This window comes from Dromiciops gliroides, chromosome 1 (assembly GCF_019393635.1).
Source record: "Dromiciops gliroides isolate mDroGli1 chromosome 1, mDroGli1.pri, whole genome shotgun sequence".
NCBI classification, from domain to species: domain Eukaryota; kingdom Metazoa; phylum Chordata; class Mammalia; order Microbiotheria; family Microbiotheriidae; genus Dromiciops; species Dromiciops gliroides.
Genome location: NC_057861.1, coordinates 191,164,778 through 191,192,498, shown reverse-complemented (window position 1 = coordinate 191,192,498; position 27,721 = coordinate 191,164,778). Strand labels below are relative to the sequence as shown.

Genomic DNA, 27,721 nt, shown 5'->3' with positions numbered 1-27,721 from the left:
AGAAACCAGTCTGAGAGATGGCTCTCTTAGTTGATTTTTTAATACTATGGACAATCTAATCTTTTCCTTGGGGAAAATTTTTTTCCAATATTATTCTTCTGGTATTATAAGGTTGTAAATCATGAAATAGCATAATGTCCAAGGTTTCAAAATCACAGGTCACCTCAAAGCAATAGTGAACATAAATCAGTGGCCATATAACAATGATAATTAGGGATGAAAATTAGCATAGAAGATGACTATAAAAGGATGTGGGTCAGTCATAAATCAAGAATGAGGGATAACAAATGGACAGTTCTGTGTTGCTCAGCCATGTAAAATCAAAAGACCTAGAAGAATTCCCTAAGGAGAATTTTCAGGAACCTGTGAATAAGAACCAATGCCAACTGCCCCCCTCCCCAAAGCTGACTTTGTAGTAAAAGGGCACAGATTTAAATCCCAGTTCTGTGACCTTCAGTAATAACTGAATTTCTCTGGGCTTCATTTTCCTTATGTCTAAAATGAGTGGGGGGGGGGGCAGCTAGATGGCGCAGTGGTTAAAGCACCGGCCCTGGACTCAGGAGTACCTGAGTTCAAATCCGGCCTCAGACACTTGACATTCACTAGCTGTGTGACCGTGGGCAAGTCACTTAACCCCCGTTGCCTAAAAAAAAAAATGAATGGGGGACAGGTAGGTGGCACAGTGGATAAAGCATCAGCCCTGGATTCAGGAGTACCTGAGTTCAAATCTGGCCTCAGACACTTGACACTTACTAGCTGTGTGACCCTGGGCAAGTCACTTAACCCCCATTGCCCCGCCAAAAAAAAAAAAAAGTCTTCCTCTAAAATGAATGGTTGGGGGGGCAGCTAGGTGGCGCTGTGGATAAAGCACTGGCCTTGGATTCAGGAGGACCTGAGTTCAAATCCAGCCTCAGACACTTGACACTTAACTAGCTGTGTGACCCTGGGTAAGTCACTTAACCCTCATTGCCCTGCAAAAAACAAAACAAAAACAAAAACAAAAAATAAAATGAATGCTTGGGAGCAAATGATTACTTCCAACTTTAAGTCACCAGATCCTTTCAAAAACGTTGAAGCCTCATTATGAAGTGCACCATTGGATGAAGTACCTACATTAGCAAGCTCATAGGTCCATGGAAGTTGAAGTATCTGCCATGGGAGGAAGAAAACAAACTTTGATCCTATTAAATACTTCTTAGTTGAGAAGTATTAGCATAGTAAGAGCAAAAAATTACATATATAAAGAGGGAGACACTCCTAGCAATCACTCAATCCTCCAAGTTTTGCAGCTGCCTAAGACTAAATCACAAGATCTCTGTATGTTTCTTTGATAGGAGATTAAAATATAGCAATTAAATTGATATGAGAGACTGGTCACATTTTTCTAACAAAACCTGGAATATTCAGGTAATCCTGAGTTCCATAGCAAGCACTTCTGGCCCTGGTGAAAGGAACTTCGCAGCTGACAAAGAAAGCTCGTGAGAGGCATATCTTGTGTTTTTGATCTCTTTAGTGTGACGAAACTTTGATTTCATGAAACAATCCTGCTAGTGCAGCTGCTGTAGTCAGATCTCAAGCACTGAGCACAGTGCTTAGGACATAGCTGTTACCACTTGTCGATGCTCATTTATGGATGAATTGATTCCCACAGTTTTAGTCAAGCAACAGTAATTATATAAAGGAACTATCAAATGGGACTTGCATTCTAAGCAGAGGGGAGTTGTTTTGTTTTTTCTTAATTTAATCATGAAAGTATTTTATTATTTTTCAGTTACACATAAAGATAGTTTTCAACATTTGTTTTCATAAGATTTCTAGTTGCAAATTTTTCTCCCTTCCTTCCCTCCCCCCTCCCCAAGACAAAAAGCAATCTGATATAGGTTATATATGTACAATCACATTAAACATATTTCTGCATTAGTAATGTGGAAAAAAGAATCAGAACACAATTGAAAAACCTCAGAAAAGGAAAAAAAAGTAGAAACAGTATATTTCAATCTGCATTCAGAATCCAGTTCTTTTTTCTAGATGTGGAGAACATTTTCCATCATGAGTTCTTTGGATTTGTCTTGGATCACTGCACTGCTGAGAAGAGCCAAGTCTATCACAGTTGATCATCATACAATGTTGCTGTTACTGTGTACAATGTTCTGGTTCTGCTCACTTCACTCAGCATCAGTTCACTTAAGTCTTTCCATGTTTTTCTGAAATCTGCCTGCTCATCATTTCTTACAGCACAATATTATTCCATTACATTCATATACTACAACTTGTTCAGCCATTTCCCAATTGATGGGCATTCCCTTGATTTCCAATTGCTTGCCACCACAAAGAGAGCTGCTATAAATATTTTTGTACATGTGGGTCCTTTTCCCTTTTCTATGATTTCTTTGGGATACAGGCCTAGTAGTGGTATTACTGGGTCAAAGGGTATGCACAGTAGAGAGGAGTTCTTTTGAAAGAAACTGCAAGGGGGCAGCGAGGTGGTGCAGTGGATAAAACACTGGCCCTGGATTCAAATCTGGCCTCAGACACTTGACACTTACTAGCTGTGTGACCCTGGGCAAGTCATTTAACCCTCATTGGCCTGCCAAAAAAACGAAAGAAAGAAAGAAAGAAAGAAAGAAAGAAAGAAAGAAAGAAAGAAAGAAAGAAAGAAAGAAAGAAAGAAAGGAAGGAAGGAAGGAAGGAAGGAAGGAAGGAAGGAAGGAAGGAAGGAAGGAAGGAAGGAAGGAAGGAAGGAAGGAAGGAAGGAAGGAAGGAAGGAAGGAAGGAAGGAACTGCAGAGAAAGTAAGACATATCGATACTTACAAAAAATTAATTATTTTTTTCATATCATAGTCTTTTTTAAAAAGTGTTATAAATACTCAAATTAACTACAAAGGACCTATGAAGGAAGATGCTGTCTGCATCCAGAGAAAGAACTGATAAATAGAAATACATATGGATGGTTTTTACATACATACACATACACATATATATATATATATACATACATACACACATATTTTCAGAGTCCATCAGTTCTTTCTCTGGATGTGGAATACACACACACACACACACACACACATACATGTGTTGTCCATACACACACATTTGTGTCTAATGGTAGCCATCTCTAGGATGGAAGGGAGGAGAAAAAAAGAAATTTACATGATAACTTTATTACACATTTAAAAGGAATAGCAAGTTGTATATAATAAACTTACAGTTTCATGGCAATCATCATCTTTTTTAAAAAAAATTATACTATTATGGAAATGCTTGCTTTATTCCATAAATTTAAAATAAGGTCTAAAGATTTTTTAAGTGTTATTGATAGTTTTATTTTTATATTAGTCTTTTCTGGATATAGCCTTCCCCCTCCGAAAGCCTGTCCCAACTACCACTTCCCCACACACACACACCTCTTCTGCTCACCTTACAATCTAACCCAGCTCTGTAAGAAAGAAAAAGTTAAGCAAAAACATCAAATACAGTAACCATGTCTGAAAATATATATAAACGGTTTGCTCCAGTAATTATTCCCTGCTTTTCTAGACAGAGGAAAGAGGTATGATTTTTTTCTTGTTTTTCTTGTTGTTCCTTATTTTCTTTCTTTTTTAAATAGTAATTTTTTCCAATTATATCTAAAGACAATTTTTAACATGGATTTTTACAAAATTTTGAGTTCCAAATTTTTCTCCCTCTCTCTCTCCCCTCCCCTCTTCCTAAAATGGTAAGCAATTTGATATAGGTTATATATGTACAATAACATAAAACACATTTCCATATTAGTCATGTTGTGAAAGAAGAAACAGACCAAAAGAGAAAAAAAACATGGAAAAAAATAAAGTGAAAATAGTATGCTTCTATCTGCATTCAGAGTCCATCAGTTCCTTCTCTGGATGTGGAAAGCATTTTCTATCATAAGTCCTCTGCAATTGCCTTGGATCGCTGTGTGGCTGAAAAGACCTAAGTCAGTCATAGTTGATCTATTACTTTTCTTTTTATAAATATATATATGTATACACACACATGTATATATGTGTGTGTGACACACACTCACAAATATAAAATTCATTCTGTAACTTTCAAAACTATTCTGCTTATCTATGATTCCTTTGGACCTTCCTTTGGTTCTTTTTTGTGGACTTTTAGAAAAATGCTTCAATTACCTTTCTTTGCTTTTTTTCTTTTCTTCTCCTTTTCCTCTCCTCCCCCTCCTTCCTCTCCTCCTTCTCCTCTCTCTCTTCCTCCTCCTCCTTTTCCTTCTTCTTCCTCATATTCCTACCCTTTTTACTTCTCCCCATTAGAAAAAAAGAAAAAATGCCTGTAATAAACATGAATACTCAACCAAAACAAACTCCCACATTGCCCATGTCCAAAAATTTGTGTCTCATTCTGTGTCGAGTCCATCATCTATTCATTCATTCATTTGAAAAGGTTTTATTAATCACCTTCTGTTTGCAGAGCACCATTCTAGAGGCCAGAAGTCCCTGACCTCAGGGAGCTTACTATTAATTAAAGGGATAAAATATGATGAATGCATCATAAAGTTGCAAGAGAATGCCCAGGCAGAAGCTGGCCTTTCTATTTCAATCAATAAACATTTATTGAGTACCTAACTACATGCTCAACCTTTTGCTAAGGAACTAGGATAACAACCCAAACAAGATAATCCTTGCCCTCAGGAAGCAGGAGCTTATATCCAATTGAGGAAGCAATGTATATACATATATGCAAGTAAAAACTAAATATACAAATTTGACAAGCATCCCACCCAGATCTTTTTTCATGTTATCAATAACAATTTTGATAACACCAAGGAAAATATCTAGGGCATCTCCTTTCAGTTCTAATCTTCCTTTCCCTTCTTCCTCCAAGTATATCCTTTTTCCACCCTTTCATTCTTCTTTTGAGATCATCCCAACATAATGGACTTATACTCATACCCTCTCTCAAAGTAAACTCCTTCTAACTGCCCTAAAGATGATAAAGTTCTTAGGGGTTAATATAGTAATCTAAATAGTTTAACTTTGCTAAGTCCCTTATTATTTCTCATTCATGCTTACCCATTTGTGTTTCTCTTGAGTCATGTTTGAAAATCAAATCTATTTCTCTCTGGCCTTTTCATCAGGCCTCTCTATTTCACTAAATATCCATTTTTTCTACTATAGAATTATCCTGTTTTGCTGGGTAGATTATTCTTGGTTATGATCCTAGCTCTTTTGCTTTCTGGAATGTCATATTCCAAGCTCTCTTCTCCTACATTGTAGGAGATGCCAAATCTTTTGTTATACTGACTGGGGCTCCACAGTATTTCAATTATTTCTTTCTGGCTGCTTTCAATATTTTTTCCTTGACCTGGAAGCTCTAAAGTTGGACTATAATATTCTTAGGAACTTTCATTTAGGAATTCTTTCAGGAGGTGATTGGTGGAGTCTTTAAATTTGTACTTCACCCTCTGGTTCTAAGATATCTGTAGAGTTTTTCTTGATATTTTCTTAAATTACAATTTCTAAACTCTTTTTTTAATCATGGTTTTCAGTTAATCCAATAATTCTTAAATTAGCTCTTGTCAATCTATTTTCCAGGTCAGTTGTTTTTCCTATGATATGATCGTCTTCTTCCTTCCTTCCAACTTTGTTTTATTGTTTCTTGATGTCTAATTTTTAAAGAGTTATTTTGTTCAGGAGGTTTTGTATTGCTTTACCATTTGGCCAATTCTAATTTTTAAGGCATTCTTTTCTTTTTGTTTGTTTGTTTTGTTTTGTTTTGCTGCTGCTTGTTTGTTTGTGAGGCAATTTGGGGTTAAGTGACTTGCCCAGAGTCACACAGCTAGTAAGTGTCAAGTGTCTGAGGCCAGATTTGAACTCAGGTCCTCCTGAATCCAGGGTGCTCTATCCACTGCACCACCTAGCTGCCCCTTAAGGCATTCTTTTCTTCAGTATTTTTTGCATCTTTTGCCAAACTGTTGATTCTCTTTCCACAGTTTTCTTACATAGTTCTCATTTCTTTTCCCAATTTTTCTTCTACCAATCTTATTTGATTTTTAGAGAATTTTTTTTGGGGGGGTGGCAGGGCAATGAGGGTTAAGTGACTTGCTCAAGGTCACATAGCTAGTAAGTGTCAAGTGTCTGAGGCCGGATTTGAACTCAGGTCCTCCTGAATCCAGGGCCAGTGCTCTATCCACTGTACCACCTAGTTGTCCCCTCATTTGATTTTTAAAATCTGTTTTTGCTCTTAAAAAAAAAAAAACAACTTTAGCTTTTCTAGGAATTCTTTTTGGATTTGTTTCATTCTACATTTTTCTTTCAATCTTTGCTTATAGATATTTTCAAGTCATTGTCTTCTTCTGGATTTGTATCTTGAGCTTCCCTATCACCATAGAACTTTTTTATGGTCAGTTTCTTTTTTGTTGTTGTTGTGAGATCATTTCCCCAGACTATTTCTTTACTTTGGACTTTATGTTAGAGTTGAATTATGTCCACCTCTAGGCTAGGGAGGATGTCTGGCCTGAACTTGGTTTTTAGGTCCTTTTGCCACTTTCACAGATCATTGGGGGGTATGGGAGGCTCTAAGTTTTCAGTGATTCCATTATGGCATGATCTGGAAAGAGGTTTATTCTGCATTCTGTTCCTTTCCCAGGTAGGGTCCCTGCTCCCTCAGGCTTACTCCACTTTGCCCTGGAACTGGTAATGGATGACAGATGGCTCCCAATCCTGTGCTCAGTGCTAGTACATGAGTTCCCTGGGATCTCTTTCTGACCAGTTATTCTGTTCCCTTACTGTCCCTGGATGTTGGGTTGCTCCCTGACACTGCTATCATTTTCATAGCCAGGTGTTGCTGCAACCACTGATGCTACTTCTGCTGTGCCATGCTCCTGACCATTCCCTACCCTAGTAGTGTCTTCAGATTCCTGTTTCTGACTTCCTAAACTGTCCTAAGCTGGAAAAATTACTCACCATGACTATATATATATATTTTTTTTCCACCATGACTTTTTTTTTTTTGCGGGGCAATGGGGGTTAAGTGACTTGCCCAGGGTCACACAGCTAGTAAAGTGTCAAGTGTCTGAGGCCGGATTTGAACTTGGGTACTCCTGAATCCAGGGCCGGTGCTTTATCCACTGCACCACCTAGCCGCCCCCTCCACCATGACTTTTAATTGACATCTGTGCCCACAACCCCATCTGCTTCCAGTCCAGCCTTCAGAGCCATCAGCACAGGAGGCCAATCCTATGGAGAAGGGGCCATTCCCCAATTGCCAACCAATTTAAACTCTTTGGGCAGTTAAGGCAGTCTAGCTGAAGTAGCAGAATACCCTGAAGGTGAGAAAGAAGGCAGCATGTGCCAGGTAGGTCAAACTACCACTACTACTTTGACCACCATTTCCTCTCAGATCCTGATGAATATGATTCAGGACCCTGAATCTGAGCCTTTGGAACAACGAAACGTCTATCCCCATATAACTATCATTGCATGAAGCATCCTCTGTGGAGATGCAGCCTGGCAATTGCTACAGCATGTGCTATAGTCACAGTTCCCAAAGATTCAGGAAAAAAAATTCTTCCTATCAAAGTCCTTGGCATTATCAACATCAGAAACTGATAGGATTTTGTTAGTGGAAATGACATTAAAGAAGAGGCATTACCATCTTTTTTGCCACCCTACCCTAAGGACCATGGGACCACCTGAGGTGCAGCAGAAAACCTTACATAAGCATCATTTCTTCTATCAGGATGTTGAGCTCATTGAGAGTAGGGACCGTCTTACTCTTCTATCTATATCCTCAACACTTAACTCAGTGCTTTTCTCATAGTAAGCACTTAAGATATGCTTCACTCATTCATTCAGTCATTCATTCATACCAATATGAGTTACAGTATATGGAAGCACCATTAATGCCCATAATTGGTTGGCATAATTTGTGGTACCTAGGATTCATACTAAATATCTAGTGGAAAAGCAATATGATCAACAAGAAAGGTACTGGAAGGAAGAGAAGTATTAGATTCAAAAGATACTTGCTTGGGCAAAATAATTGAAAACAATTTTCTTAATCAGTGAGATAAAGTTGGAGTAGGTGGGGGGAGTAAGAGAATAGGCTAAACAAATGAAATGCAACACTTAGTTATTCTGCATAACAGCCTCAAAGAATGGAAGCAGGATATCCATCGTTGCCCAAATCACTGTCCCAACCAGACATCCTTGGGGTTTAGCCATAAGAGGCAGAGTCACTCATGTCTGGTTGCCTTGAAATGGAGCCATATCACAGACTTTGCAAATATAGACATCTAGATCCCTAATGTGTATGTAACAAGGAAGCTGGTATAGTGGGGAGGGCATTTAATTTGTCTATGAAACTGGTTTGCATACCACCTCTACTCCGTATTAAATAATGGGTTAATACATATATTTATATAACAAATTATAATACAGATGATCTAAATCAAAGCTTCTTCTTGTGGATCGAGTAATTGAATGTGGAGGTCGCAAAAATTTGGCAACAGTAAAAGGTTAAGTAAAAATTTCTTGGGGGAGTCATTTCCCAATTGAGAAATGGTCAAAGGATATGACCAGGCAGTTTTCAGATGAAGAAGTCAAAGCTATCTGTTGCCATATGAAAAAATGCTCTAAATCACTATTGATTAGAGAAATGCAAATTAAAGCAACTCTGAGGTACCACCTCACATCTATCAGATTGGTTAATATGACAGAAAAGGAAAATAATAAATGTTGGAGAAGCTGTAGAAAACTTGGAACACTAATGTATTGTTGGTGGAACTGTGAACTGATCCAACCATTCCGGAGAGCAATTTGGAAATATGCTGAAAGGTCTACAGTACTGTGCATATCCTTTGACCCAGTAATACCACTACTAAGTCTGTATATTATCTCATTTTATCCTTACAAACAACCCAGGAAGGTAGGCATTGATTATCCTTATTTTACAGATGAGGATATGCAACTGTGTTCTCTTGTAGATGCTTAGCTCATTCTGAGTTGTTAAAGCACTTTAGTTAGCATCATAGGAGTAAGCTTGTCCAACTGTTAACTTTACAGAAAGGGAAACTGAGTCACAGAGGGATGAGTGATTTGCCCAAGGTCACACCGTAGTAACTATCAGAGCAAAGATTTGAACCCAGGTCTTTCACTTCAGAGCTGCTGCTTTTTTCCAGGATACAGTACTAATCAGAATGTTTATGAGTTAAATTATAGGTATTATGGGACTTTTTAAAGCTGAGAAGAAGCGTCAGCGGCATTAGCCCTGGATTCAGGAGGACCTGAGTTCAAATCCAGCCTCAGACACTTGACACTTACTAGCTGTGTGACCCTGGGCAAGTCGCTTAACCCTCACTGCCCTGTTTAAAAAAAATAAATAAACAAAAACATTAAAAAATTTAAAATTAAAGCTGAGGAGCCTGAAAAATCATAACCCCATTTAAAATCTCTTCAGTATTCTTGGGGCTGCCAGTCTCAAAGTAGGCTTCTTTCTACTGACGCTATAGTCTCTATATTTCCTAGGGATGAATGTTTACTGCTTAACATCAACGGATTTTTAGAGTGGAATGGGACAAAGTTCAAAGCCCACAGTTTACCCCAAGGAAACTGAAAGTAACAGGATGAAATGAGTTCACCCCCAAGGTCCCACAGCTAGCCAGTGACATCATTCTGTGTGGTCTCAATCTATTTGAGTTCAGATTTGAACCCAGATGCTCTGAAGCCTAAACTCATGGTCATTCATTCTACTTATTTTGCAAGTATTACCCACTGTTGCTTATTCTCCTTTATTCTCATATTCTCTCTCTCTCTCTCTCTCTCTCCCCCCCCCCCCCCACCTCCCGGGAGATTTTTATTTCTTCTGACACCCATCTATGCCTAAGAAGAAACACTTTTCCCATCAGATCAAAGTAACTGGCAGATATTGGCAAACAAATTAATTGGGGACGCTCATCCTCCGCCCCCCACCCCTACCCTAAGTGGGCATCTCCAGCTCGCCGCTGCCCCACTCACATCTCTCCTCCTCACGCCCCTACAAATCTACTTCAAAAGCTGCTCGGATCCCATTAATCATGCCCCTTAAACTCCAGTTCACGCGTGGGAGAGCACGGCCTAGTGAAGGAGTTTTTATGAGGATTCCTACGGGGGCAGGGAGAAAGCTCAGGGAATTGCCACCCCACCCCCCTAGGCTCTTGTACACCTCACTTCATTCTGTGTAGGCTGGAATTTTTTCGCGCCCGCAGAGAAAAGACACAAGGTTCAAGCAGCAACTAACTGTCAAGGCTGCTTTCTCCGCCACGACTCTTCGTCCCGGAGTCCCAAGACCACCAGGGCAGCGCCACCTACCGGCCACCCGGCGCCGGGGAGGGGGATACTACCCAATAAGGTCTTGCCGCTACTCCAGCACGATTTTCTTTTTTAGCTTCCCCGGCTCCTATGCTCCAGTGCGGCAGGTAAGAAGATGGGGTGCTGGAGAAAGCTTCCTGGGGTGGGGACTACGGGAAGGACGTGGGTCTAGAAGTTTGCGCCGGAACAGCACAAGATGCAGCATCCGCGAATATTCCGGCCACGCAAGGGTGTGGGTGTGGGTTTGGGTTTTGTTTTGTTTTTCCTTTCCAATCCTCCCAAAGTTGGAGGAGAAGCTGCAAAGCAATCAACTTTGCGTTGGGAACCCAATAGGTCGTTGCGCGAGGAGGGAGTGCATTTCTTTAATCCCTCACAAAGCATTGCGATGCTATGGGCTTGGAGGAGATGGTCAGGCAGCGACCTGGACTCTACAGAGTCAGTTGCCGGCAGAAGGTACCCGCCTTGCTCGCGGGAAAGAGAAGCCTTTAGCGGTTGGGGGAAGGCAGCCAGATTCGAGACACTCGTTTTCCTTCGAGCTGGAGGAGGCGGCGGCGGTGGAGCGGCATCTCTGCAGCGGCTGGAGAGGAGTTGCCCCGCATGCTGCAGAGAGCGGGGTGCGGAGGGCGTGGTTCGAGGGCTCTGCGGCCCCACCGCACGTGTGTGCTTTGGGGGAAGGGGCTGGGCAGAAGAGGTCGGGGCGGCCGGGGTGCAGAGAAGACGGATGTAGCGCCGCTCTCGGGGCTCTGCATCTGAAGGGCTGGGTGAGAAAAAGAAAGAATGAGGCGCTTGAGTTAAGTAAGAGCATCTAGGGAGGGGGCCATTTCCAGATGCCAGAGAAGGGGGATTGTGTGTGAGTGTGTGAATGTGTGTGTGTGTGTGTGTGTGTATATGTATGCGTGCGCACGCGCGTGAGAGTGGGTGTGTTTGGGTGTGTGTTGTGTGTACAGAGGATTAGGATTTGGGGGTGGGGGCTTGTCCCCAAAGCTAGGGAGAAATAGAGTGCGGTTGAAGCTCTCTTTGGTACTACTAACAGCTGTAGAAGTACTGTACACGAGTCCTTGGGGTGGGGGCAGGTCGGAACAGAACTGTTCACCTCCTGTCGTGTCCCCTACCGTGCTACAGTCTGTAATACCTGGGAGCGGGACCGTGGAGACCAGGAAAATGCATGCCGCGTGTGTGCCCCTCTTGGTAGGAAGGAGACGTACCCATGAGAGCCGCTGCCTAGATCTCCCAGGCCTCTGGAGGGAGGAGGAAAGAGAGGGGAGGCGGAGGCGATGGTGGGGGGGGGGGGGAGGGTTGTGACACTGCTACTGCTTCTGCTGCTGTAGGTGACATGCACGTGCGCGCGCGGCCAGTGGAGGGCTTGTTCCTGAACACAGCTTCTGAGTGTATCCCAATTCTGGAAGCTGGAAAGGGTGTTCGGATTGGGAAGGCGCGGGGTTTTCGGAGGCGGGCGGGCGGGTTCTGATATCAGACTGCTTTGGAGTTGGGGATAAGAAAAAAAAAATCTCGTAATTTAAGGTACTTCGGGGGAGAAGGGAGAGTGGAGGAGATGGCGAAGAAGGACCGAATCTTTTTTAAATGCCCCGAAGTGATGGCTGCGGGGGCGGTTGTGCTAGCTTTTCCTGAGGCTATTTCTGACTGGGGCGTGGGGGCGGTTGCGGGGCGGGGGTTGGGGTAGGGAGGGGGGAAAACCCTCTGAGAATCGGTGCTGCAAAAAGTTTTAAGCTAGGAAGTCGAGATCGGCCTCTCATCTTCATCTTCTCATTGCAGCCTAAGACGAGGTACAAGGTACTTACTCTCTTGCTCCACTTTATTTATTTATTTATTTATTCCGCGATCCGGGGCTGTGGCCGGTACTGCTGCTTAGGTAGAGGGGAGAAAGGAGGTTTAGTTTTTCCTCTTGGGAAAGAGGTGGTCTTTAAGACCTGAAGGTTTTGTTGGATCATGGAGCTCCTGTAAGAAGCTTGCCTTGCCCCAGTTCTTCCGAGGTGAATGGAGCCTTTTTGGCCTCCTGGAGATGCCCTGGTCATAACCTCTGAAGACAGCGATTCAGCCCTCCAAGTTGGGTTACTGGTTATAGGGTAAGCTTATAACACTGCCGTGGACCTCATTTTTGTACGGCTAACGTTGTCTCCAGACTGAAGGCAGCTTTCTAAGGTGCAATTTGTAGGCTACAGGGGAACAAGAAACATTTAAAGTGGGAGGGTTTCTTGTCTTCATCTAATCGGCCCCTCCAGCGTCAGAGGCCTTCCTTTTCTGGATTTCAAAAGCCCCCCAAGAGTGGAGTTAGAAGGCACCCATATCGTAAATAATGCAGCGTCACGTGGCCCGAATTTCTTCCTCCTTTTAAAATGTTTTTGGTTTGGAGGTTTTTTTCCGTTGTTAAGACCAAATCCTGTGAAAAACCCCATAGAACTTCAATAGGCTAAACTAGTTCTTTGCTAGAAATGGATAAAAGTTGTTTGTTAATTCAGAGAGATTTGCATGTGTGTGTTTTCAGAGGATGTTAAAACTGTCATCATTTCCTACTTCTGCACTTTATCAAGGAAACAGTTCGCAAAACTTACAGTTGGCTTGGTTTTAGTGTTTCCTTCCCAAGTCGATGATCCACCCTTTCCCAGCTTTATAGAGGATGAGTATTTATCATGAGAGAGTGTTTGAATGCTCTAGCTCCAAAACTCTGTAGTTTCGGATTTAGAGTCTCTGTAGTGATGCTCAATAATGCAAAATGAGGAGAATGGGCTTTAGAGCCATGGAAATATAAATATGGTCAATACTCTTGTTTGTGGTGCCTGGTGTCTCCCCATATGTTTTCATTTAAGTGATCAATGGGTCAGAGTGGTTATTTCTACAACTAAAGATCACAGACCCTCTACGACTTACTGCTTTCAGGATCTGCTGTGGCTTAAAAAAAAAAAAGTCTATCACCCTGCTACCAACCTGACAGTGGTCTTTGACCAATATATATACAAGTTATATACACAACTGTGCTCAGATCCATACTACTTCTATAGGACCTGCTAGAATTTGCGCTTTGCAGCCATAGCCTTTGAGAATAGCAATAACAACAATAATATAACACTTAAATTTATAAACTGGTCTGGACTTGTGATTTCATCAGTGTAGGAAATTCTTAGTATGGAAACTACTTCCACTTATGAAGAGCAACAATTGCTGTCTTCCCTCATTGATTGATATGTAGTCTCTTTGAGAGCACTGCCTGATTTTTTTTTTCATTTTTGCCATTCTTTTCATTCCAGATCCTTAGTACAATTGCCTGACACATGATAAGCGTTTAGTAAATGTTTCTTGATTGATTGAATTCTTTCAATTCTCAAAATCAAATGCCAGCTATGATGAGACCTCATGATATGACTTCAGTGAAGGGTCCATGTGTTTATACATCTTTAAATAAGTCTTCATATATATATGGGAGGAGTGAGAAGAAACAAAATAAAGAAGAAACAAAAGAAACAGTATTTGCTTCCATTTTGGCTTATTGAACTAATTTATGAAAACAGAGATGTCTGGTAACACTGAAAGTGCTATATTTAATGTAGCAACTGTAATTGAAACCTCTAAACTTTAAGGCGTAACTTTGTTGCTGAAAACCAGTTACTTCTCATTTGATGAGTTAATAAAAATTCACATTTATATATTGCTTCAAGGTACAAAATATTTTTTTCCACAACTAGTGAGATAGCTAGTATGAGTGGTATTACACCCATTTTAAAGATGAAGGAAAAAAAAACCTGAGACTTGATAAGTATCAGAGCTGTATTAAAAATTAAGGTCTTTTGGGGCAGTTAAGTGGTGCAGTAGATAGAGCACCGGCCCTGGATTCAGGAGTACCTGAGTTCAAATCTGGCCTCAGACACTTAACACTTACTAGCTGTGTGACCCTGGGCAAGTCACTTAACCCCAATTGCCTCACACATCCCACCCCCAAATTAAGGTCTTTTAAATTTAGATTTCCTCCCCCACCCCCAAGCCCATGCTACCTCAATCAGGTGGTTTGAGTTTGAATGGAAAATGTTCTAAAGTCAAGGGTGGGGGTGGGGGGGTGGGAGAGAGATTAATTTAGAATCAGGCCAAGGAACACAGATGCTTCCCCTTGCTTTCTCTCTGCAGGCAAATGTGAGCCAAGGAGTGCCCACATTGCAAGGTTGGGGGAGGACCTGAAGAGTTGTTTAAAAAAAAAAAAGACCAAAGAGACCCTTTGTTAATTTTTTTTTACTAGATTTAATATAGTTCATCTCTGGAAGTTTACTGAAAAGTTTTGCAGCTTGTTGGATTAACAGAATTTGTCGGGGGGGGGGGGGGGGGGGGCAGCTAGGTGGTGCAGTGGATAAAGCACTGGCCTTGGATTCAGGAGGACCTGAGTTCAAATCCGGCCTCAGACACTTGACACTTAACTAGCTGTGTGACCCTGGGCAAGTCACTTAACCCTCATTGCCCTCAAAAAAACAACAAAAAAACAGAATTTGTCTCACACCTGTCTCCTCTTTTCCCTTCCTGCCACTATCCCAGTAGTTAATCATCACTATTTACCTAGAAAATTGAAATAGCATCTTCTACCTCAACCCCCACCCCCAATCTAATCTTCATACTTTTTGTCAGATAAAAAGGAGAAGGCCCCCAGCAGAGCCCTGGAGGACATGCATACTATGATAAGTTATCCGAATAGGACTTAAGTTGAGAAGTATTTAGTATAGCATTCAATAAATATTAGTTGATGGCCTCAACTCGTTAAATTTTTAGGCTTTGAGCTCTCAGAGAACTAGGGCCTTTTAGCTATGTAATTTTAGCAATGTAATTTAGCTACATAATATGAATGAATTAATTAAAATATATTTATTAAGTATATACTTATTATATGTCAAGTACTGTGCAGTGCTGAGAATATAAATAGGAAAAAAAAGCATAAGTGAGATGTGAAGACAGTATTTGTCCTCAAGATGCTCCTCCTCTATTTGGGAAGACAGCAGGTGAAGGAAGGTGCTATTATAGCGTGAATGGCAAGGCTCAGAATCCTTTGGACTTCTCACAGAAGTGATTCACTCCCAGTGGAAAGGAAGGGATAGACTCAAGAAGTCAGAGTGGAGGGTGCTCTGGGTTTCCTTTGGCAGGGGTAGAGATAGGGGGAGGTGGTTAGTCTGGCCAGGAGAGGAAAAGAAGAGGCATTTGATAGGAATACTGTGGAGTAGACTTTGGGTGGGAAAGAGGGAAGGTATTCTCACTTGGTCATAGCTGTCTGCCCTGGCACCCTTGATGGGGTCTGGGGCCCCTTGCCTCAGAAGAGGGAGAATTTGGCTGATGACACTACAAGATTTACATGGTATTTGGTAAATGACTTTCTTCTATTCCTTCCCCTCCCCCAAACCTACAGGAGGCCCATGAGACCAAGTTGTTTAAAAATGCCCCAAATTGAAAATTGGAACACTAATGCATTGTTGGTGGAGCTGTGAGCTGATCCAACCATTCTGGAGAGCAATTTGGAATTATGCCCAAAGGGCGATAAAGCTGGGCATACCCTTTGACCCAGCAATCCCACTTTTAGGTCTTTTGCCCAAAGAAATCATGGAAGGGGGAAAGGGACCCACATGTACAAAAATATTTATAGCTGCTCTTGGTAGCAAGGAATTGGAAGTTGAGGGGGTGCCCATCAATTGGGGAATGGCTGGACAAGTTGTGGTATATGAATACAATGGAATACTATTGTGCTGTAAGAAATGATGAGCAGGAAGAGTTCAGAGAAACCTGGAGGGTCTTGCGTGAACTGATGATGAGTGAGATGAGCAGAACCAGAAGAACATTGTACACAGTATCATCAACATTGAGTGTTGACCTACTGTGATGGACTATATTCTTCTCACCAATGCAATGGTACAGAAGAGTTCCAGGGAACTCATGATAGAAGAGGATCTCCAAATCCAAGAAAAAAAAAAGAAAGAACTGTAGAGTATAGATGCTGATTGAACCACATTATTTCTTTTGTTTTGGGTGCTGTTGTTTTTTTTTTCTATTTTGAGGTTTTGCATCACTGCTCTGATTCTTTCTCTTGTAACAGGATTAATGCAGAAATAGGATTAATGTTATTATGTGTATATATATATATATATATATGTGTGTGTGTGTGTGTGTATATATATATATATATATATATATGTATGTATAGAGATATATAGATATAACCTATATCAGATTACCTGCTGTCTAGGGGAGAGGGGAGGGAGGGGAGGGAGGGAGAAAAATCTGAAATTGTAAAGCATGTATAAACAAAAGTTGAGAACATGTAACGGAAAAAATAAAATACCTCATACATTAAAAAAAAATGCCCCAAATTGACAGAGGGATGAATATCACTACATTTGTCCTTTATTTTAAAAGTGTACTGTTACCTATTTACCATTTCATTTATTCAGAAGCCCCAGGGCAAAAAAAATTACTCAATCAACAAAAGGCATGCATTTATTTAGTGCCTACTATGCACCAGGTGTTGCATATAAGTACAAAGAATAAAATAGTTCCTACTTTTAAGGAGTTTACATTCTAACTGAGGAGACAAATGAATATATAAATACTGTATAGACAGTATAAATATAAAGTGAATAAAGAAACATATATGAAGTAATTAAATACAAAGTAATTTGGGATGGAGATGGCTAGCAATTGGGGGTAGGGAGAAATCAGGAGAGACTGTGTAGAAGGTGCTTGAGTTATATCCTAAAAGAAGGGAGAGGGTCTAGGGGTGGATTTAAGGAGCTAGTGCATTCCAGGTGTGGGGGATGGCAAGTGCAAAGGCAAAGAGATAGAAAATGGATTGTGGTACTGGAGGAGCAGAGAGGAGGTTAATTTAGCTGGATCAGAAACTGCAGGAAGAGGTGGGGGGGGGGAGGGCAATATTCGATTAGATGAAAAAGGTAAGGTAGGTTACGCAGGGTTTTAAACACTAAACAGAGGAATTTATATTTGATCCCAAAGACTATGGGAAGCCACTGGAATTGACTGAGTAACATGGTCAGATCTGTACATAAGAATTCTGCACTACTTTGGCAGCAGCGTGTAAGATGGAGTAGAGAGAAACAGGGACTGTTGAAAATAATCTAACTGAATGGTGATGAGGGCCTGAACTGCTAGTTACCTCCCTTCCAAGCTACTTTGTATTTAACTATTTTGTATGTATTTATATTTTGCCACTTTAGGTGACAGATAGATGGATGGATGGATAAATCTATATGTATATATGCATATGTGTAAATATGGACGCATATATGTGTTATAGGTCTCTCCTATTTGAATGTAAACTTGAGAGCAGAGATTGTTTCCATTTTTGGACTTGTATTCCTCAGTGCCTGCTACCTAGGCATTATTTTATTTGAGCCTTACAACAATCCTGGGAGGTAGGTAATACTAATACTGTGTAGTCTCATTTTACAGATGAGAAAAAAGGGTCAGAGAGGTTAAAAGTGACTTCTAGAGGTGTCATAACTAGCAAGTAGAAGCTCGGGTCTTCCCATTCCTAGTTCAATTATTCTTTTCAATCTGAACCTAATATCTCAGCTGCATTTAACAGGTTAAAACTGGAAGATATTATAGTTACACTTTGACTTTCTGATTTCCAGATTCCTTTTTTAAAAGGTAGTCCCTGAAGACTAGTTTCTATCCCTGTGATTACCTCTAATTCTTTTAAAAGACTGTGGGTGTTAGCTATATTTCAGAACTTTTATTTTTATTCTCATGTTCAACTTGGTATCTGCTATAAGTTTAGTGGTGGAAATTTTTCATTGAAATTTCTGTGCTCTGCTCTTTCCCTTTTCTCCTCTTACCTTTTTTTAAAAGGCTCTTTTGTGAGTTTATATATAGGCTCTGCATGTGGCCTGTCACTTTATTTTTAATGAATTCCTGTGGTGGGCCCTGAATAGCATGGTAAGTAGGAAATGAATTGATATATAACTGTTTTCATGGGAAATCATTTACTCAGCATGTAGTTCCCCCACTGTGTATTGTAAAAGAAAGAACTTTTCCCCTCTCCTTTTGTCTTAAAAATTTGTCTGCATTTTCCAGCAATCTTACCAATATGGTAGCATTTTGTGTTGTTGGCACAAGGTCTTTAAAGCAGTCTTTGCTTCTTTGACAGACATTGAATGAAAAATGGCTGAAAGTCCTATGTGGGAGCAAGTTGGAGCAAGTTTTGTGCATCTCTATTACCGCCACTTTGATGCCGACAGGGTACAACTAAGTGCTCTATATGTAGGTATCAATTTGAATGTGATTAAACTTTTTTTCTTCTTCATTGTTGATCTGCTTGAGTGACAAAATTTATTTATGAAAGGTAACATTTTAAAAATTCAATGTATAGAGGGACAGCTAGGTAGCGCGGTGGATAAAGCACTGGCCTTGGATTCAGGAGGACCTGAGTTTAAATCCAGCCTCAGACACTTGACACTAGCTGTGTGACCCTGGGCAAGTCACTTAACCCTCATTGCCCCGCAAAAAACAAAAACAAAAAAATAAATGTATACATGAACAGAGAACCCTTCCTCCCAAACTAAATGACCCTTAATTTTTTGGTCCAATGCTGATGTTCAGTATCCCACAGCAGAGCTATTTATATATGTTTTACTTTTTCCATTTTCTATTTGGGGTTGGGATGGGGGGGGGATGGAGTTTATAGAAAATGGGAAGAAGGGAATCAGTTATTGTACATGTTCTCAATGAATGAATAATGAGATCTGATATTATGCCTTTGGTCTGGGGAATTGGAATTGGAAGCTTCCTGTTTCTGACAAATATCTGTTCACAGGTACTGAAGAAAATGTAAAGATGAAATATATAAGGTTTACTTTCCCCACCCCCAGAAATCATAGGGTTCTGATACTCTTGACTAAGGTTTTCTATGACCAGCTACCATTTCATGAACATGAATTTATAACATAACATAAAGCAATTATGTGTGTTGGGAAAATAAAGGCTATGGGGGGGGGGCAGCTAGGTGGCGCAGTGGATAAAGCACTGGCCCTGGATTCAGAAGTTCCTGAGTTCAAATGTGGCCTCAGTCATTTGACACTTACTAGCTGTGTGACCCTGGGCAAGTCACTTAACCCCCATTGCCCTGCAAAAAAAAAAAAGAGAGAGAAAAAATAAAGGCTATGACCATCATTGTGTGTAGCTGTGGTTAAGTTGAGGAGTAGGTCATGAGACATGAGTGAATTGAGGAAGTTAAAGCATTGGAGTAAATACTTGTTAAGTATGTTAAAATCCCTCAGTGTGAGGGCAGGAGCTGGGGAGAAGACAAGACTGTGAGCCAGGCACTAAAGTCATAGAGGAAGGAAGGAGAATTTCCTGGAGGTCTGTAGATGACAGCTTCAAGAATCTTGATTAGATGATAAATATGGATTGAATGACCCTCAAAGAAAGAGAGATTTTGGAGTGATGGTGGTAGAGGCAGAACACACAAGTGGCAGTGGGGAATAAGGAGTAATCCAACATTCTCATCATGACCAATCAGGAGGTAGAGGTGAAAGCACAACCAGTGCTGGAAAAAGGAGCCAGAGCATCTCTGTCATCAGGAGGGAGCCAGGTTTCTGTAAGAAGATGGAGGGAGGGGGCAGCTAGGCGTTGCAGTGGATAGAGCACTGGCCCTGGATTCAGGAGGACGTGAGTTCAAATCCAGCCTCAGACACTTAACACTTACTAGCTGTGTGACCCTGGGCAAGTCATTTAACCCCAATTGCCTCACCAAAAAAAAAAAAATTTAAAAAAAGAAGAAGATGATGGAGGGAGCAAGAAAGTAAAGGATTTAAGATGAAATCCAGTTGTACTTTTGAGCAGGCATTCCAAACTGCAAGGGTCATCTTAGGGTGGAACATTAGGAGAATTAGGTTGAAGGAAATGAGAATAAGCAAGTGGTTAGTGGGGGTGGAGTAGAAAACAAGGTTTGAACAATGACAACTAGGCTTCACAATCACTGGGATGGGGTCGATTAAAGTGAAAGTAAAATAATTATTGAGGAATGAATTCAAGTAGGTTATGATTATCAGCTGGCATTCAGTCTCTCGTGGAGCTGTCCCTAGCCATCATGTAGGTATATGAGGTTGGAAATCTGCATTGGCGGAACTGCAAAGAAAGAGGAAGAAATGGAAAGTGTCCAGGCAGAGGCAAAGGAAGCTCTTTGAAGCTACAAGTGACTAGAAAGAGTGTCTGCTTGAAGGTCATCTTGTCACCTGGTTCTGTGGGTATAAGATGAAACAAGGTGCAGATAGTATTGGGAGGAAGACCCAAGTGGTAAAGTGTCTATAAAGTTTCATAGTTGTATAAAGACTGCAGCTGTAGGGGGCAGCTAGGTGGCGCAGTGGATAGAGCGCTGGCCCTGGAGTCAGGAGTGCCTGAGTTCAAATCCGGCCTCAGACTACTTACTAGCTCTGTGACCCTGGGCAAGTCACTTAACCCCAATTGCCTCACACACACACAAAAAAGACTGCAGCTATTGTCATATTTTCACTGCTTCTGGATTCCCTTTGCCTTTGGGAATGGAGTTACCTCCTCTACCTTCTAAACGGAGCGAAAGAAATTGTTCTTTTCTTTAGAAAAGAAACCATATTTTGTGGTCTATGCAGCTATATGACATTCTACAGCAAAGGAAAATACCAAAGGTGTAACAGTATGCAGTTGTTGCAGAATATGCCAGCTCACCTGCTGATTAGAGTATACAATAGTGATTACATTGATCTGATCATCTGTTCCCTATATGCCCTCTGAGTATGTGTATTAATCCATTTCAATGCTGTAGTTTGTTTTTTTAAGATCTTTGAGGAATAGATTGGAGCTATACCTTAAAATACATTGGGGGAGGGGAGGAGAGAATTGGCATACAGGTATGTTAATAAACCTCCTACAGATGAAGTAATTAAGCAAATGAGCATTTGAAGTTTATACCATCTGGGTCTTCCAAATGTTTCCCTTCTTCCAACCCTGCCCCTCTCCCCCAACCTCCCATATATCTAAATAGGCTGTACAGCAACAGTCCAGTACAGGAATCATAATATCTGTGGGATACTATAGTATGATTTGAGATGGGAAAGGACCTACTTCTGCCACTTTGGGTTCAGAAATAATGACAAGTTACACAAATCTTCAAGTTAAAAAAATAAAGCTAACCCTACAACCCCACTATGCACTGCCATGTAATATGTAACATTGTAGTTGTATTATAAACATTCTGTCACTGCATGTAATTGCTGTGTTAAGCAGCATTAAAATACCCAGAAATTCTCCCAGCCCTTGCTGCTTCTCTTTTTAATATCCCATACTTATATTTAAAAGAGTAAAAGTTCTTTTCCCATGATTAGTCCTATTAGGATAAGTTGGATTAACATACACTAAAAATCCTACTGATTGATACAAATGAATGATGATTCCTTCTTTTTGTATTTCCTGTGACCAAACAGACCATATTTGTCTCCTGTGGACATGGATTGAGGTTATTATAATTATCTATTTGTTTTTCCTTCTACAGGACATATAGACTAAGGTTCAGCTCTGAAGTTTGTGTTCTACTTTGAATGTGTTACTATTTATAAACTTGCAGGAAAAGTTAATGGAGAGAAACTAGAAATTCAGAATCCTGATTGTATTTCCAGTTCATTTTATCTAAATGTAGGTCTGTTAAATAACTAGAGACAAATAACTTCTTCCTGTTCACCCCAATCCAAAATAAAACTTTACTGCTCTTTCTATTTGGTTGATTTTTTTAGAAAATCATAGTTAATTGTTACAAGAAATTAATCCAATGAAATTCCCTTAGAGGCAATACTTTATTTGTATGCATATGCATAAACATATACATACACATACAAACATTAATTGCTTCTTAGAATTATAGTTAGCATCCATTTATCATCACAAGTGTATGGTCTCAAGGTAATTTCATTTTACAGTTGAACACTTGAAGGTGGGGAGAGGGCTTGGGATAGGCGGAGAGAATGAGTTTTGCAAAGACTCTCAATCATAGACATAGACTTCAGTCTATTTCTTAGCCCTACAAAAGCACTCTCAGAAAATTTACACTGAAATTTACTGTGGTTAGGGTGGCTCAATTTGTTCTACTTGTATGGAAATGTCTACTTGACAGAGAGGGAGAGTGCTAGAGTAAGATGTCAGGTATCCAGAGCCTTTCTGATTTGTTTCTTCTGTTCTCAGCCTGGCAGGTCTAGAAACTTGATGTCACTGATTTCCCCAGGGGGTGATCAGGCACTAAAGAATTGATTCATAATGATCAAATTCATAAGAGACTCATAGCCAATTTACTAATTTGCATGAAGAGCTAAAACATTCCCATGTCAGCACAAAATGTACTTTGAAAAGAGAATTGGGATCAGAAAGTTGCTTAGTGAATATGAAATCAGAACAAAGAGAATTGGGTTCTCTTAAAGACATATTCACCAAGCTGTTGCCTGCCAATCTTGCCCATTTGAGAGCTAATTATCAGACTGCTTTCCCCTTGAACTGTGATGGATACATATACTAACGACCTCCTGGCTGGACTATGGGATTACACTGATTTCACTGAAAGGGCCAGTCTCTACTCTTGACCTTTGCCCAATTCATCTTAAAAAAAACAACAACAATAAAGACAAAACCAAAAACCTTCATTTTTTTAATGTCTATCCTCTTGAATGCCAAATCATGGATTTCTCAAACCTGGCTAATACAAGAATCCACATATTTCCTCTTCTGCCTTGATCCCTGTAGTTCTGTTCCCTTCTGCCCTTTATTTGTGACTGTGGTAGTGGAATATATAAGAAACTAAAATGTTTTTTCCTCTTTCTTCCTTATATCTGCTACACATGCAGACAGAAGCTTCTTGTTTGTCATGGGAAGGAGAACAATTCCAAGGAAAATCTGCAATCATGGAAAAGATGCTGGTATGTGCTTTGTTTACAGAATGTAAGGAGAGTTGGGGAGGCAATTTTAATATACATACAGAGCATTGGACTTCAAGTCAAGAGGCATGGATTTGAGAGGGTACATTCTATATGCCCTGTATAAGGACTTGGCTCTATTAACATAATACCCATGTGATTTTGAGGAACTATTAAATGTTACTATAAGGATGGTTTCTGAGCATTTAAAAAGGGAAGCCATGATCACTAAAGCCTAGCTTAGATTTGCAAGAGCAGGTGGCCAATGTAATCAATTCTTGATAGTGTTACTGAACTGGTAGATCAATTAAATGCTCTGGCAATAGTATACCTAGAATTTAATAAAGCATTATGAGAGAGTCTATATAGGGGCTTACTTGATGCAGCTTTGTGTATTCAAAAGCGATTGAATGATCAGTGAGTAGCTAGCTATTCATAGGTTAATTAATATCTGCTTGACAGGAGATAGGTACCCTAGAGATTTTTCCTTGGTGCTATAAACATTTTTATTGATATGAAAAAAGACCTGGATGGGATGCGTGTCAAATTTGTATATGACATGAAGGGTAGTTAGCACATTAGATGACAGAATCAAGATTTTTAAAAACCTCAACAGGCTAAAACAATGGTGCGCTTCTAATAAAATGAAATTTATGTATGGATAGATGTACTTGTAAATCTCCTACCTAAATTTTTTAAAAAGCAACTTCACACATACAGCAGCACAGCTAAAAGTCATGTCTGAAAAAGGTTTGTGAGTTTTAGATGAATTGCAAACTCAATATGATTCAACAGGGTAACATAACAGCCCAAAAAAGGGATTGTGCTCTTATTCTCCATTGAGAGACAAGGGAAGTGACTTATTTAGAAGATTTTGTTCAGTCGTGTGAACCATGGTTTTGGAAAAAACATTGGTCAGCTGGAATATATACAGAAGAATGAGGCCAGAGACTATGTCATATAAGAATTGGCTAAAGGAACTAGCAGTGTTTAGCCTGGAGAAGACTTGAAATTAGGGTCTGGGATGTGTGGGGGGGGAATTGATAGCTCTTTAAATACTTAAAGATTCTTTGTTGTTCAGCCGTTGTCCAATTCTTTATGACCCCATTTGGGGTTTTCTTGGCAAAGATACTGGAGTGGTTTGCCATTTCTTTCTCCTTACTTAAAGATGGTTATCATATAAAAGAGGGATTAAACTTGATAAGCTTGGCCTAAAGAAAGAGAGCTATAAAAAATGAATGGGGGGGGTGGCTAGGTGGCACAGTGGATAAAGCATCAGCCCTGGATTCAGGAGTACCTGAGTTCAAATGCGGCCTCAGACACTTGACACTTACTAGCTGTGTGACCCTGGGCACATCACTTAACCCCCATTGCCCCACCAAAAAAAAAAAAAATGAATGGAATTTGCTGAGAGACAGCCTTGGTCTTGATTTAAGGAAAACACTTCCTAATCAGGGGAGAGATCCAAAAGCAGAATGGTCTTATCTCCAGAAGGCTGCAGGTTCTCCCTCTCTAGAGTACTTCAGACTATGTTAAGGATATTGTCATACCCTGATCAGGTATGGGTTAAAAAGTTTCAGGGTTCCTTCCCACTCTGCTTCTGTGTTGTTACTTATACTCACTAGACTTCAGTGTTCTTATCTGTAAAATTAGGGTTTCAGATTAAATAATCTCCCTTCCACCTTTGAGTCCTATGATTGTGTAAGTAGAACAGTATAAATTAACCCCCACCCCAAAAGTGTAAAGCTCTTACATTAAAAGACAGCAGAAGTAATTTTCATGTAACCAGAAAAGAACCAGTATATTTTAAAACATTCCATTATGTGAAATGCTGCATTTCATTTATGGTCAAGGTAGGTTTATCTAATAAGTGATATTTTTAAAATTTATCAAAAAAGCCTCAATGAGGGGGCTGCTAGGTGGCGCAGTGGATAGAGAGCTGGCTTTGGATTCAGGAGGACCTGAGTTCAAATCCGACCTCAAGACACTTGACATTTACTAGTTGTGTGACCCTGGGCAAGTCACTTAACCCTCATTGCCCTGCAAAAGCAAACAAAAAACAAAACAAAAAAAGCCTCAATGATATGTTTTAAATTAGTGCTTTATTTGGAGAGAATAAGATTGGAAGAGAACTATAATTAGAGGAAACAAAAAAACATGTTCTTGATAAACTGATACATTACTTTATCAACACCTTCTTGACCAGACAGAATTTTTGGACTGAGTGCTCATACCCAGTTCAATCAGAATTACTCCCCACACACACACATACCTGGTACATATATACTATATTTAGGTAGTCTCGATTCCCATATATTTACATTATCAATATATTTGTTTGAGGTGAGAGTGTAATTCTCTGGAGGAAATTGTTCATAACCATGGTATATACTAATTATTACAGAGTGGGGATCCATATGTACTAATGGAGGATAGAGCACTGGCCCTGGATTCAGGAGGACCTGAGTTCAGATCCGGCCTCAGATACTTCATGCTTACTAGCTGTGTGACCCTGGGCAAGTCACTTAACCCTCATTGCCCTGCCCCCCCCCAAAAAAAAACCTCATATGTACTAATGGATAATGGTTACTGAGGTTTTTTCCAGTCATGTCTGGCTCTTTGTGATCCCCAGTTGGAGTTTTCTTGGCAAAGAGACTGGAGTAATTTACCATTTCCTTCCACAGCTCATTTTACATATGAGGACACTGAGGCAAACAGAGTTAGGTGACTTGCCCAGTGTCACATAGCTAGTAAGTGTTTGAGGACATATTTGAACTCGGGAAGATGATCCTGACTTCAGGCCCAGAACTCTATCCACTGTACCACCTAACTGCCATTAGGTAATGGAGAAACTATGATTTATTTACTCGGGGAGTTTAGAAAATATCTCCCTTGTACAGTGATTGCAATTTTTTCTCCTATTGTTTCCATCTCAGTTAAGGATAGAATACAATAATTGCTTTTTTAAAGGGGATTGACTAATATGCAGAGTAACATAGTATGAGTCAATATCCTACAAAGGCTTCCTGGTCATTTCTAGTCCATATTTCCTTCTTTAAACTCGTAGACCACTTGTTAATAACTCTCATTTGTTTAATTCCTACACTGGTGTTTTACCTTTGATACCTTTGTTATCCTTCACAAAGTCTTTCTTGGAAGCTTGGTTAAGGAGAGGAAACGACCCTAGGTCTTTGAAGGTTATGCAAAGAAGTGCAAACTCTAGTTATTTCTACCATGCTGGACGGGTTTTAAGTAAGGTCTCAGCAAGACTGTAACTAGTGTTAAATGAAAAGCCTACCTAAGAACACAGAGGCACATCAAGAGGAGGCTGGCCCCATGGTGTTAATTTCTTTGGCTACAGTAATCCATGAACCAAAGGAAAATACAAAATGGCCCCAAGTTCAGTGCAGCACTCTTCTACTGCTCTAGTGATTGGACCATAAGATGCTGAGAATCATTTTGGGTTTTTGGGGTTTTTTTTTGGTGAGGCAATTTGGGTTAATTGACTTGCCCAGGGTCACACAGCTAGTAAGTGTCAAGTGTTTGAAGCCAGAATTGAACTCAGGTCCTCCTAAATCCAGGGCCAATGCTCTATCCACTGCACCACCTAGCTGCCCAAGAATCATTTTTTAAAATAGACTGTAAGCAGAAACTTAGCTGTTGTTACTCTAAAAGTGAGATCCTTGTCTAGTGACTAAGTGGACATGCTATGGGTATAGCTTTATCATACCAATCTTGGCATTGCTCCAAACAAATCCAGAAGACAGAAGGAAATAGCAATTAAATTGAAAGATAGATCACAAACTCTCCTTGGGGAGATAAAAGTAGGAACTGGTGTGATCATGCAAAGGCAATAAGAAATAGTGTTTCTCTGTCACTACATTGGTCACCCTTACTTTCAGTGCTTATGCTCATTATTTGCAGTGACCAACATGAAAATAATCACATTTTATATACCTACATATGTCGCTGAGGATGAAAAGGTAGAAAAATATAATAAAAAATGTAATAAGACCTTCCAAATTAAGTCAACATTTACTATATTATTCAGTGACTGTAGTGGAAAGGTAGGAATGTGAGAACTTATGGTGGATAATATGGTTTAGGAGTAAAAACTGAGAAAAGACAAGAGACTTACAGACCATCCAGAAACTTCACACCTATAAGTCATGAATATTTTTTCCAAGACAAGAATTAGGTGACTTCTGGGTCATGTGACCAACAAGATGGAGTACTAGATAGAAATTATGTGGTAGAAATAAAGCAACTTCAGCTGTATTCATGGTCTAGGAAACCAGGAACCCAAAAGAAGGTTAGAAACTTTATAAACTAATGCCTTATTTGATTTTACTCAGAATGCTCTCCCCCATGGCTATTAGTAGCAAGGCTGCCCTAACCCAACCCACAGGCTTGCAAAAACAATGCAATTCACACACTGGTCCCTCCTCTCATTCCTGTGCTTT

The 27,721-nt window shown here is 40.2% G+C and overlaps 1 protein-coding gene across 12 annotated transcripts in view; it reads left to right on the top strand.

Moving 5' to 3' along the window:
- Window positions 1-10,014: 10,014 nt before the first annotated feature.
- LOC122735942 (nuclear transport factor 2-like) overlaps window positions 10,015-27,721 on the top strand; it is a 39,758-nt gene continuing 22,051 nt past the window's right edge. The window contains exons 1-4 of one of the 12 annotated variants that reach the window (XM_043977838.1): window positions 11,112-11,127; window positions 12,106-12,123; window positions 18,476-18,588; window positions 23,190-23,261. In XM_043977838.1, coding sequence (XP_043833773.1) covers window positions 18,490-18,588; window positions 23,190-23,261 — 171 coding nt within the window. In that variant the 5' untranslated portion in view covers window positions 11,112-11,127; window positions 12,106-12,123; window positions 18,476-18,489. The other 11 variants (XM_043977840.1, XM_043977835.1, XM_043977843.1 and 8 more) reach the window with 11 other exon arrangements.